Source organism: Protopterus annectens, chromosome 3.part0 (assembly GCF_019279795.1).
Source record: "Protopterus annectens isolate FY-2018-M chromosome 3.part0, PAN1.0, whole genome shotgun sequence".
Classification (NCBI taxonomy): domain Eukaryota; kingdom Metazoa; phylum Chordata; order Ceratodontiformes; family Protopteridae; genus Protopterus; species Protopterus annectens.
In genome coordinates, this window is record NC_056731.1 from 908,827,862 (window position 1) to 908,840,504 (window position 12,643).

Genomic DNA, 12,643 nt, shown 5'->3' on the forward strand with positions numbered 1-12,643 from the left:
AGGTTAAAGTCGCAAGCTGAGAGTTAATTTTGTCATACAAACCCTGAGTTGTTGCACCTTGTAGGGTATCTCCCAACTCCTCAAGGAGATCCCTCTGCAAGCGAGTAAAATGGGATAGGTAGTTCAGCGTCCTACGGGTAAAGGCTGCTGAAGAAAACATAAGCTTCCCATTTCTGTCCACAAAATTCCTTATTTGGCGGGTGGACAGATGCAGAAGTTTTCACAAGTTCCTTCTTAGTAGCCGTTACTCCTTTTGTTAAAAACTGTTTGTGCTCCGGGGCTGTGATAAATTTGTTTGGCCTCCTGGGAACTTGCTCCACAGACTCCGAAGAGCCCCACACCTTCTGACTGACCACACCCAGCAGCTGGCCAAAAGGAGGAGACACCCAAGAGGTGGAAGTTGAGAACCAAATGCCTCCAGGTATACCAACCCATCCTCAGAAGGGGAAAGGGCTTTCCAGCCACCTCTCTGTTTCAGGATCTCTAAGATGTCTGAAAATTAGACATCCTCAGAGGGTGACCGTGGGGACCCTTCCGATTCCTCTAGGTCTGTATTAGACGTGACAGACTCGGGGGAGTCCATGTGTTTCCTCTTACACCTTCTCTTCCCAGGGACCTCTTCGGGGGGATGTTCTGGAGAGGTTTTGGAAGAGAGGGCTTCATCCACTGGGATATCCTGGGGCATTGGTTCTCTACGCAGGGGTTGGAGAAGTAATGTAGAGGTTGACACCAGGCCCTTCGGGGGAAGAGTAGCTGTAGCCAAGGGTGGAGCAGTCTCAGAGGAAAGCACACTCATCATCAACTCGAAGGCACCCAGATTCGGAGCCAAGAGAGACTCCTAGTCTGAGGAGCCAGGAGATCTCCCCCGAACCAAGGACGAGGGCTCCAAGGCAGAGGTGGGGGCTGAACTGACCTGCGCCGAAGCTCCGAGGGGAACAGTGAAATCCGACAAGGGTCTGGTCCTACTCATCCCCCCGGAGCCGACAAGGGAGTTTCGGCCCCCAGACCCTTCAACAGAAGAGGGTATCAAAGTGGTCTCAGCTGACATCGGCACTGAAACTTCCAGAGCGGGCTTCGGAACCGAAGGTTCCACCACAAGGACTTCTAGGCACTCTGGCTCCGAATTCAACTGAATCAGAGGAGGAACCGAGGGTAAAGACACTATTGGAGTTGGCTCCACAACCTTCTGGGTTGGGCTGGGCTGGAAAGAATTTTTGCCAGGGCTGGACTGGGCTGGAAAGAATTTTTGCCAAGGCCGGTGTACGAAGCAACTTTCTCACCACTCGGTCCACATCATCATCCAAAAGGCTCCGAGAGGAACGGGAAGACTTATGGCTACCAGCCACAGATTGAAGCAAGGGAGACTGCGGCACCGACCTAATTAATTCCAATGATGGTGACTGTGCTCCTTTTTTTAATACTTGACAGCTCCGAAGACACAGGTGGAGCCGAAGTATATTTTTATCTGTCAGAACCGCTAGGTATCGATTCCGAAGAAATAGGTTGGTCATGTCTCTTCGACGACTCTGAGCCCAGAGCTGAAGAAGTTTTTGGAGTTTTGTCTAAGGTTTTTGAAGCCTGACTGCCTTCAACTGTATCAATGGGTCCCCTTCAATAAATACCTGATAATAAGTTTATTTTTCCTTTCCTGCAGGACCCTGGAACTGAACCCATGACAGATCGAACAGGAATCCTGCAGGTGGATGGCGCCAAGACAGTACACACAGCTGGTGTGACCATCAATAAGAGACATTTTCTGTGTGCACGAGTAACACTTTTTAAATCCTGACTGTTTAACTTCTTTAGACATCCTGACTAACAAAAGGTACTAAAGTCAAGAAAAAAAAATAACTATCTTGGTAACAAACACACCACTTCACAATAAGCAAGGATAGTAAAAGCCTCTATATATAAATGATACAGATATAGTTTTTTTTAAGAAAGACAGGTGTAGGGAAGTTAGAAAAGGGTTAGAAAAAAAAGTTAGAGGAGGGTCTCTAACTTAAACGATGCACTCCCCTAACTGAGGAGACACCTCTAACTTAAACGGCAAAACTGGAAGAGGAAAAAGTGGAGAGGAAATCCTCTAACTACAATGGATTCCTCTGGGCAGCGCCAAGTAGGCCTTAAGAAAAAAAAGGAGTTCAAGTTAAGTCAATAAACAGGGATAGAAAGACTTGCTGAAAAAAGGGTAATTACGTCGTGTAAGGGGAATAAGCAGATAGAAAAATTACTACTAACCACAATGAAATACCAAAAAATAAAGTCACTTAGCCTGAGCCAGAGAACAGCAATCCCGAAGTTGCAAGTGGCAAATGAGATCTGGGGAACAGCTGCTAGACATCATGGGATATAGTGTAGCCTCGAGCCAGTGAGAGATCTCGAGCTTTAGTATGCAGCCGAGTTGGAACCGATGCTCGGTTCCGAACCCAACCAGCAAGAATGAAGGCAAGATAGGCAATATAACATCACATATTCGAGAAAATTGTTCTACTAAGGGGGTTGTTTATATTGCTATCTGACGGGACTTTAACAATTTTTATAGAGGGAAGACTAAACGTCAATTTAAAAAGCGAATATATGAACACATATTATGAAATACACAAGAACAACAATAATAATGCTCTTTTTAAACATTTAATAGACTGTTCTCATAATACTGACATCGAATCTAGATTTGGAGTCATTAATAAAGTAGAAAATTTACATAGTGCGGAAAGTTGGGAAACCCTTTTGAAATAGAGTATTGGGTGTGGCAGCTTCGTTTAAATACCACATCTAAGCCTGGGCTAAATGAACAGATTTAAATCAATATTATTTTAAAATGTGGATCTGCCAAGTTGTAATATATGGATTTTAACAGTTTTTGACTAGTATATGTTTGATATTATGAAAGTACTAGTTTAGCATTTTTAGCAACAGAGTATGAACATTTTGTCTTATTACAGTTATTATTTTTATACGCAAGTTATTTTCAAGTATTGCTTTAAATATGACTAACTGGTTAATTTGTTAGTTGGTACTGGCTCCACCATATACAGTTCCTTCCATGCCTGCTGAGACCAAATCAATAAACTAATCAGTGGGAGAAACCACCCAGGAAGTAGGTGGGCCAGCCCCAAAAGCATAGACTAATACTCACTCCTCCTGGGAGGGCACATCAGTGGACCAACCCCTCGTTGTCTCATTAATTCTAGCATGTCCACAAAGAGGATGTCTTCCAAGGGGGATCCTGGCAAACACTTCCATTCCTCAAAGTCATTTTCTTCAGTGAGGGAACTTTGGGAGTGAGGGGAGTCCAGAAGTCTATTTTTACAAGTCGGCTTCCTATGCTCCTCCCTTGGTGGGGTCTCCAGTGAAGGCTCAGAGTGGAAGAGGAATGTACTTAGTACATTATGTATGTATTTTTTTTTTAAAGATAGAGGGAAGGAAAGTTGGGAAATAAAAACACCCACAACTGACAGGAAAACATCAGGCTTAACTGACTTGACTAACAAGAAATACTAATCAAGAATAAACAGTATTAAAGTTACTAAAATCTCCAAAAAAGGACAGAAAATAACTTATCTTGAAACTATTCAACAAAATCTCTGAGCCCAGAAATCTCATCCAAGTCTAACAAGTGGCAAAAAGATCTAAGGTACTATACAGAAAAGAATTATGGGCAGAGAGGAGGACCTTGAGTCCTAGATCAGAGAGTTTAAAAGTTGCCAGTGTCTGATCTCATATACCCATTAGCGGGGGCAGACAGAAAAGACAACATCGTAACAAACTATTAACTGAGAGACACTTTTTTTCCCACATAAATGGTAAAGTCCCTGCCCCATAAACATATATTGTCAAATTTAAGGAATTGTGCCTCCTGCACTTCCCTAGCTAATATAACGATCTATGAAGTTAAAAAACTCTGGATAAGTTATAGTGTTAATCTGCTGCCTGTTCGATTTCTAAAGCTTGAATAAATATAATTCAATAGAAAAGGAGGAGTTTTAAGTGAACGTATCCTAAGTGTCTTTAGTGTCTTTGCAGCAGTTTCTCTGACTACCACATGACTAAACTGGAGTACAGACCCTATTTTGGAAGTTGAGTCTCAGATGTTTGGTGTCCAGTCCTGACTGACTGAAATTTGAGGATCTTCTTCTCAATGTCACTAACACAATGAAACCAGCAAAAAATCTTACATTAAGAAAACTTCACATTAAGTGAGAAAACCACTAAAGAGACATCGGCAACTGTGCCTTCTGCAGTATCTTTATATGATGTCAGTAAATCACCAGGTTTCACCTTCCCAAAGAAAGGCAGAGATGAGGTACTAAATGTATATTGCAGTTTGGTGAGTGGTTGGAGTGCACAAACACAAAAAATAACTATTAAAAAGAAGCACTAACACAATGCTGAATATCACTGTTTATAAGGGAGATGACTATGGATGCAGAGAAATTTCAACTGTTTTCAAGTTGTGTTCTTCAAAGACAAACTGTGGGGTTTTATTTGCGAGGTCTTCAGCAGGCTGAAATGGTGTCATTTTTCTCTCTTTTTTATGTATTTATCTTTTTCTTTCAGCACCTAGCAATCAGCAGCCCTACCACAATTAACCAGACACATCTGATGATGGAAATATGATAATCAGCTGTGGTAGGGTATCATCCAGGCAGCCAGAGTTTTTAGTATATATGACCCTCATCCCTTCCCTTGTTACCTATATACATGCTTGCTGATGCAAGAATAAGCAAAGGCAATGCCTTTCCCTGAGGGTGTACGCACTCCTCACATGCTGTACATAGGATACCATGTACACAGCTTGGCAGGGACCAAGCAAGCATCCAGACTACTGCTGCATGCAAGACATCCTTCCGCTTACATTGGTTTCTGCACTGCAGCAAGTCTGACCACCTCCCACAGAAACGTGACAAATCTCTGAATGGAATTTATTTGAGTGCCGTTAGTGCAAAATGGTTATGCTTGCAACCACTTTCAGAGAACTGTGAATTTGCCTTTTGTTCTCGGATATGCAACCACCTGATAGTATATATAAGTTAAGAAGTGAAGGGGATCTCCCCAACATGGAGAGGGTTGTAGAGAGAGCTTGCCTCCTGCAAAAACACTTAACGCCCAGTTTGCTGAAAATGATATCCAAGGTAACTACTCTGAATTACCAGCAGTCAAAAAACTGCATTCATAGAATCAACAAGAAGCAACATGAAGTATAGTTGCACAAGAAAAACATCTAAAAAATATAACTCCAAGTCATACTGTAATACTTAATGAAATACTGGATGACAGCCCTCCAGGCACAGACAGCTTATACCCCTGATTTGTCAAGCTCTGCTCTGAACATGCATCTATTTACTTCAACGCAGCTATAGCTTGTGCTTCTGCCATAATACCTTTCTTAAAATATTCCTAACAAAAAAAAAAGAAAAAAGGGAGGAAAAAGAGAAATCCCTGCTCATACTTCAAGTCCATACTGATACTCCCAGTACACGTAAAATTAAATAAAAAACTACCATATATCCAAATGATTACACTTCTGCCCAAGCTCTGCTATCCAGAAAACAACCAGATTTCTTTGCTATCCTCAGCAGAATGACAGATGTCTGGACTTCAACAAATAATGTCAGAAATGCAACATACAAAGGTCAACTAGCAATATCAGTACTTGTAGATCTCACAAAAGCTTTTGATATGGTTCACCAACAACTTCTCCAAGCAGGCCGGCTACCCCATGGAATTAGCAACAATGTCTGCCAATGGTTCAACAACTTTCTTTGAAATTGCCTGCAGTGTACAAACTGGCTATTTCAGCTCCCATGGCCACCCCCCGACAAACACACAAAGTGAAGACCCCCCCAGGCTCAGTTCTTTCATAATTCTTTTTCTCCTTCTATATAAACAAACACCCATCCAACAAGTTCCTAGTCCCTATCACTCTTATTCAGGTGACATGGTCAACCATAAGTCAGATTCCTTATACTGTAACATTAAACTTCAGCTACAAGGTATACTTAACCTTGCCAAATGGCTATGTTCTAGAAAACTAGTTAGGAACCCAGCTTAACCTAAAGTTGTGTTTTTCAGTACTCACCACAAATGATGGTCTGTACTATCTGATACGCTCATTCTTGACCACCACCAAAACCCATCAGAAACCACAATTTCCTTGAACTATGCAGGACACTGGTTATGCAAAAACCTAAACTTTAAACTACACATTTCTACAAAGTGCATACAGACGCAACAAATTATTTTCTAGGCATGACAAATGTCATACTTTTTTTATCCAGAATAGACAGGGAAACTTATAAGAAAAGGAATCTTCATATCCCAACTATAGTCTCATCTTATTACAGCCTCGGCCTTAAAAAAAGAACCTTACCTTCCTACAAATAACCTCCCAAAATATGCTGATTTTTTTGGCCCCTGAAATGAACATTACTGTTCACTTCTCAAAAAGACCAAATGGCTACCAGTCCAACAAAGAGTTTATCCTCCTTTATGCTTCCTCCTTTTCAAGCTATTAAATCAAAACGCTTTCTCTGGGAGGCCATACTCCCATTCCTAAGGGATTCACCTAGCTTCCCAAAGATTCAGAAACAGTTTTAACCATCACCTAGTAAAACAAACAGAATGTCACTGTTTTAACTGCACTGAAATAATTTAAGAGCTCCCCCACAGAACACCAACATTAACTAAAAACGTAATCTTAGTGAAACACTAAAAATATGACCATACCACACATCATGCCTCTCTACCACTCATCCCTCCTCCTTTCATACTTAAATCCTCATCCTTCATGGTAGACCCTCAGTTCTGCCTTCAGTGGATATACATATGTACCCTGGAATAAAAACTGCAAATTAGGTCCTGTTACTTGGGGTGCTCTGCTTCATAGGCATATCATGAGTACTCATTATTCTTTATCTGTTACAGTATGGGGATTTTTTTCTGTGTGGAATGTTTGCATTTAATACTTCTATGTTTATAAATGGAGTATATTTGTCTACCCTGCTCTGTACTTTTACACTCAGGATGTGCCTGAAATATGTCCTTTTGTATCAGTGCTCTGTCTCGGTCAGAATTTTTAAATAAAATAAAATTAAGGTAGTGCACATGTAAAAAAACATGATGAGAGTGTTGCAGGGCAGAAACAACAGAAAGGAACCCAAGTTCTTGGAATGGATACAAGGCATTGCTCCTGGGAGGTAGAAAGAAGCAGTGGTGCCTAACAAACGATTACACTGTACTTCATGAATAGAGAAACAGAAACAGAGTAGGAAGGCAAGAAGATCGTTATTTATTGATAATTTTTGTTTTTAATAAACTATAAAACCCTTACCAAGGCTAAACAATTCCAAGGTACTATTACACTCTGAATAATTCATAAATTCTGAATGACACTTTTTAATCACAAACTGCAAAACTTATTTTCAAGAAACAGTTATACAATGGGATTGTCCTGTTGGTGGGGATATATGCCATGAGGAGCAATGCCACACACAAGTGAACACATAATACTGCCGGACAAAATCAACAGCATGAACCAAAGGCCTTCTTGCAAAAGATATGGATTCTTCTCTATCTTAGAAAATAAAAATAATGCCAAAAGAAACTGGTATTAACAGGTCCTGCCAAACTGTTTCAGTAACCTGATGAGCACTAGTACACTGCAATATTTTTATACTAAATGAATCTTTGGTTCTAGCTAGAAGTCAGCTTCAGGGTTACAGAAATAAAGGTAAGGAAAGTGAAATGTGGAAAAAGTGCAACATACATTTAGCTATGTACTAAAATGACAGACAAATTTTAAAGTGTATGAAACACCTTTCAGGGTTAGTAGTTGCGAAATATCTGGTGTTATGGGTAACAGCAAAGAATGGTTGAAAATAAAAAAGTCTGCATAGAACTAAAGAGGAAAATAAACTTTAGAATGTCACTGTAAGTTCTCCACTGTGCACTATAAATTCAGTGTAAAAGATGCATGCACGTGCATTAGTGCAAACTATAATGGAATGAAGTGGAAACTATAGATGGTACTGTAACTAACAAAAAAAAAGAAAAAAAAATCAAACAAAGAGGGTAAAAAGAGTTTACAATGGAACAAAAGAAACCGCTACATACAAATGATTTGTGTCAGACATTGTTGGTTCAACTTAAGATGCAAAAGAAGTACGTGAGATAAGGTTATTTGCTAGGTCACACAAGGTTTCTGAAGTATCAACAGTCCCATTATTTCAAAGCCTACCTACCACTACTTCCGGAGGCATGTCATAGTTTGTAAGCCTACACGATCCGTTACACAAAGTGATCTAAGGCATAGATGTTATCTCTAATTATTTTCTGACAAACATCAGCACATTTTGCATCTGGGTTATTTACACTTATTTCATTTCAGTACCACCTTTCCTTGTTTTTCCGAATGTATCATGAAGTTCTGATGCTTCACTTCCTGTTTTGCGGCTGCCCTATATAGAAAAATTACAAACAGCAGCAGTTCCCTTACAAAAACAAGACAAACAATAACGATATCTGTAGCACCTACGCTCAAGTAACGTTATCCAACAAGCAATTTATAATTTGTGCAGAACACCTGTGCAGAACGCCAGACAGGATGAGAAAGGAGACTACTGATCAGAAGGCCTCTTGTGTGAATGTGTACTAACCACTCTTGCACCTCTCCACGTAGGAAACAGCCAACACTGCTACTGTGAAAAAGTGAGTCTCAAATGCCAGTTAAAGACCAACCTCAGAAATTTTTTCCTTTTCTTTGCTGAATCTTCTGGTGTCTTAAATTGCTTAGCAGTTCGCTTTTCAGGTGTCCGAAGTAGTTCTTGGGCTGATTTGAGCCACTCACTTGCAGGCCTTTCAATGCTTTGTCTAAGCTCTGTTTCATGATGAGCAGCAGAACTTGCTTCATTAAACTTTGCACAGCTCTCTTTTCTTTGTGAAGTTTCTGTGTCAGAAGAATATTCCAAAATATCATCCACATTCTAAAGAAAAAAGTAAGACAGTTTAGCAGTTTGCCTTGGAAATGGCTAACAAAAAGTCACTTCCACCTCCATCCCCAAATAAAATATACACTCAAAAGGACACTCTTTAGCCTGCAAAAATGACAAGTTGTTTTTTGCTGTATACAGTTTCCAAATTAAGAGTTAAATCTCCATGTGTACAATATAAAATAATGTGCACATGCCACTGACTTATTAAACACTGCCAATAATGCTGTTGCCACTGCCACATGCAGTGAATAGTGCTCTGCAAGCTACAGTAATACTAGCTAATAGGTGGTACCTTTACAGACTAAGAAAATAACCTGCAAAACACATTTTTGATACAACTGTCTTAATTCATCAAGCATTAACCTCATACTAGAACAATCTATTAAATGTAGACACATGAATAATGATTTTGTTTACTACACTGTAAATTCCTAAGAAGGGACAAAGCATAATACTAGCAATAATACGATAAATTGCCATTCTTCACTGCAATGTTATAAACCAGCTTGCATAATGCACTAAAGATTCAATGTTTTGTTATTACATGTTGCAGATATATTACAGTAAATGTTTCAACTATATTCTGCTGTCCCCGAGAACAAGAATCTCTTCTAAGTTTCCCACAATTTGCCACTGCTTAATGCATCAGAGTAACAATACATGTTTCAGTACAAAGATACAAGACAAGCAAAAGTGCTAAATTATAACTAAAACTTTACATGACTTGATGTCCTGAACAGTCAGGATTACAGCATTGTAATGAACAAAAAATATCATCTTCATCATGGGGGGAAAAAGGAAAATTAAGTAACTTAAAATTTTTTTATGGGATGGAAAACACAAAACTGCAAGATGTGTATCGAGACTTGAAAGCTACTGCAATACAATGAAGCATTTTTGCATTCAGTGAAGACATCAAAGTAGCACTGCCTAAAAAACTAACAGAACAACTTGTCTTTTCCCTGTAAAAACTCAAGTGTATTTCAGTTTTAGTTGGCGATACAAATTTCTGTTTCAATTGACATGTAAGTACTTTACAAAGTTAGCTTTTTATTTATTTATTATGCAAATATAAAATAGATTAAAATAAATAAACACACTGGACAACCAAGACATTGGTATGCATGTGATATTGCAGACATTCCACACAACTTCTGGAATTTCACATTACAGCTAAGTATTTAACTTCTTTAGACTGTATGACCAACAAGGATGAGAAAAGCTAACACAACAAAAATCAGGGCATTTGATTTTAAAATGCATAAGCAAAAGTGTCTATGAGATCTGGCACAGAAGGACCGTCAGCAAAACACCAGGATACAGATAATGTATGTGGTGAAAGTAGGAAAAAATGCAATCACATTCAAGTCCATTCCTTCCTCAAATACCAAGAACTTTCATTTACTCTTAAAGATGAGGATTAATATAAGAAGCACTTTAACCATTTAAAGAAAAAGCAGTGTATGGGCCAATGTGTCATCCATAACGGAAACATTCCTAGAAAGATTTCCCTAATTGTGGAAATACAGATGACCTATATGAAAACGTATAACATAGCTGAAACACAGGACAAACAACTATCCATGTAATGTACCTACTTACTGAGGACTTAATGATAAACTTTTAGGACATGATGAAAACATGAACATCAGCAATTTGAAAAAGCATCAAAACCACCTACTAGAAGACGTTGTATAACTCAGACCTCACAGATATTCATATAAAAGTTCATAGGCCTCAACACTAACAATGCACATATGAGACTGTCCTCAGGAAATCAAATGAAGGAGAGCAGGAGCTATGCACTCTCCTAGACCTACTGGCAAAGCAGAAAAAACTGAGAGAGAGATCAAACTACACAAGGATAAAAACACAACTCTGGACACAAAGAACTGTTCAGTTAAGCTCTTCCCAAGCTGACCATACTAAGCAAAAATGAAAAGAAAGGTTTCAAGGTACATCAAAAGACAACAATGAAATTACTCAACTAATTTCCATCAGTGCTAGCAATAATCAATTTACCAGAAAGACATTACTAAAAACTTCAATGATTTAGAAAACTAAAAGGACAGAAAGTTACAGAAGATTTCTCTAAACAAAATCCATAACATAAATGCTTCCAACAGAAAAAAATGAATGGACTTAAAAGGTTCTGTGTTAAAATTTGGAAATCCATAACCTTCTGATAGTAGAATTACTATTCAAAGTTTAGAACTTACAGAACAAAGAGAATTTTACATATAACACAACTGTAGCTAGCTGGAATGTGAATTCATCAAGGTAGACAGCTAACCTCCACCCCCACCCCCATGATTAGTAGATACCCGCACACCTAAATTACAGGTAAAATTCCTTTAAACCGGGTGCATGCACAATGCACTCAGAGGAGTATATACAAAAAAGGAAAACATTACATATCAAAATTGTGAGTGCTAACTATTAAAGTACAGAATAAAGTCCATCAGTGACTGTAAATTGCGACTGTTAACCAGCATGTAAAAAACGGTAACTTGGTAACATGCATGACAAATTTCCCACTACAGCAACTGGTTAGTCGTAGTTTGAAATGTAACCTAGATAAAGATTCTTAACTTGTATTTCACAAACTAGAGCACTGCTAAATAAAACAGCAAGGCAGTTAAGTTAACGTAACAAGTAATTTGGTACCAAACTGCTAAAACTGTAAAGATGTATTTTTTCCATTTATTATTTAAACACATAAAACTGCTATCAAATCCAGCATTTATGTATTCTGTGATACCCCATTTTATCCATTTCTGTCCCGGTAATCAGGGGAAACAGAAACTAATTCTGGATATGATATCAGTCTTTTGCAGGACACATATACAGTATGTACAACTATTACAAAATTGCAGGACCACCAGTTTGTCTATTGCATGTCTTTGAGATGAGGAGGAAGAACTGTGAAAACCCAAGGAGACAAAGGAAGGGTATGTAGGCTTCACACAGAGGGTATCCCAGCTGAAAACCAATGTAGAGAATCAAATGCAGTATATTATTCAAATGACTTAATAAAGATAAACCTTTATATATTGTAAAACAGCTTAGGCTTTTAACACATTGCTGGTGTGCTGTACTCTTTTCCATTTGACTGAACTTATTTTGAAGTGTTTACTTATAGACAATTACAAAACACAATGAGATGACTGAAGGATTTTTAGCATATACCACAAATGAAAGGTTTAGCTGATATACAGCTTTCACTTGGCTGATAACCTGCCACTGAAACAGACAGTGAGTAACTGGCTCTTTCCTGACAGCTCAGAAGAAAACATATTTCATTCAATATACAAATTACCACTACCGAGCATAAAACTTCTCCCAAATACCATCTGCATTTTTTCTCAGGTCCTGGGGTTAAAACAAACCACTCCGACGCCCTTAGAAGACAAAGAAAATCACAGAAATATTTTACTACAAATTTGGCATGCAATACAAGGTTGAAATAAATTAGTGACCAGGTTAAATGTTTTGCCATTGTAAGCTACCAGATGTTTACCATCATGTTTTAGCGTCAACACTCCTTGAAATACAAGATTCATTCATGACAATAAAAGGTGAATTTTTTGTCTGTAATCAGGCAGTACCAAAGCCAGTGCTGAAGATAAAGCTTACTTTAATTTAAT

At 38.6% G+C, this 12,643-nt stretch overlaps 1 protein-coding gene across 1 annotated transcript in view; it reads right to left on the reverse strand.

The window, feature by feature from the left end:
• Positions 1–12,643, reverse strand: part of LOC122796951 (DNA repair-scaffolding protein-like) — a 1,499,749-nt gene that overhangs the window by 488,525 nt on the left and 998,581 nt on the right. The window contains exon 6 of the mRNA XM_044065726.1: positions 8,743–8,987. Within this exon, the coding sequence (XP_043921661.1) occupies positions 8,743–8,987 (245 nt within the window). The remainder of the gene's footprint in view (positions 1–8,742; positions 8,988–12,643) is intronic.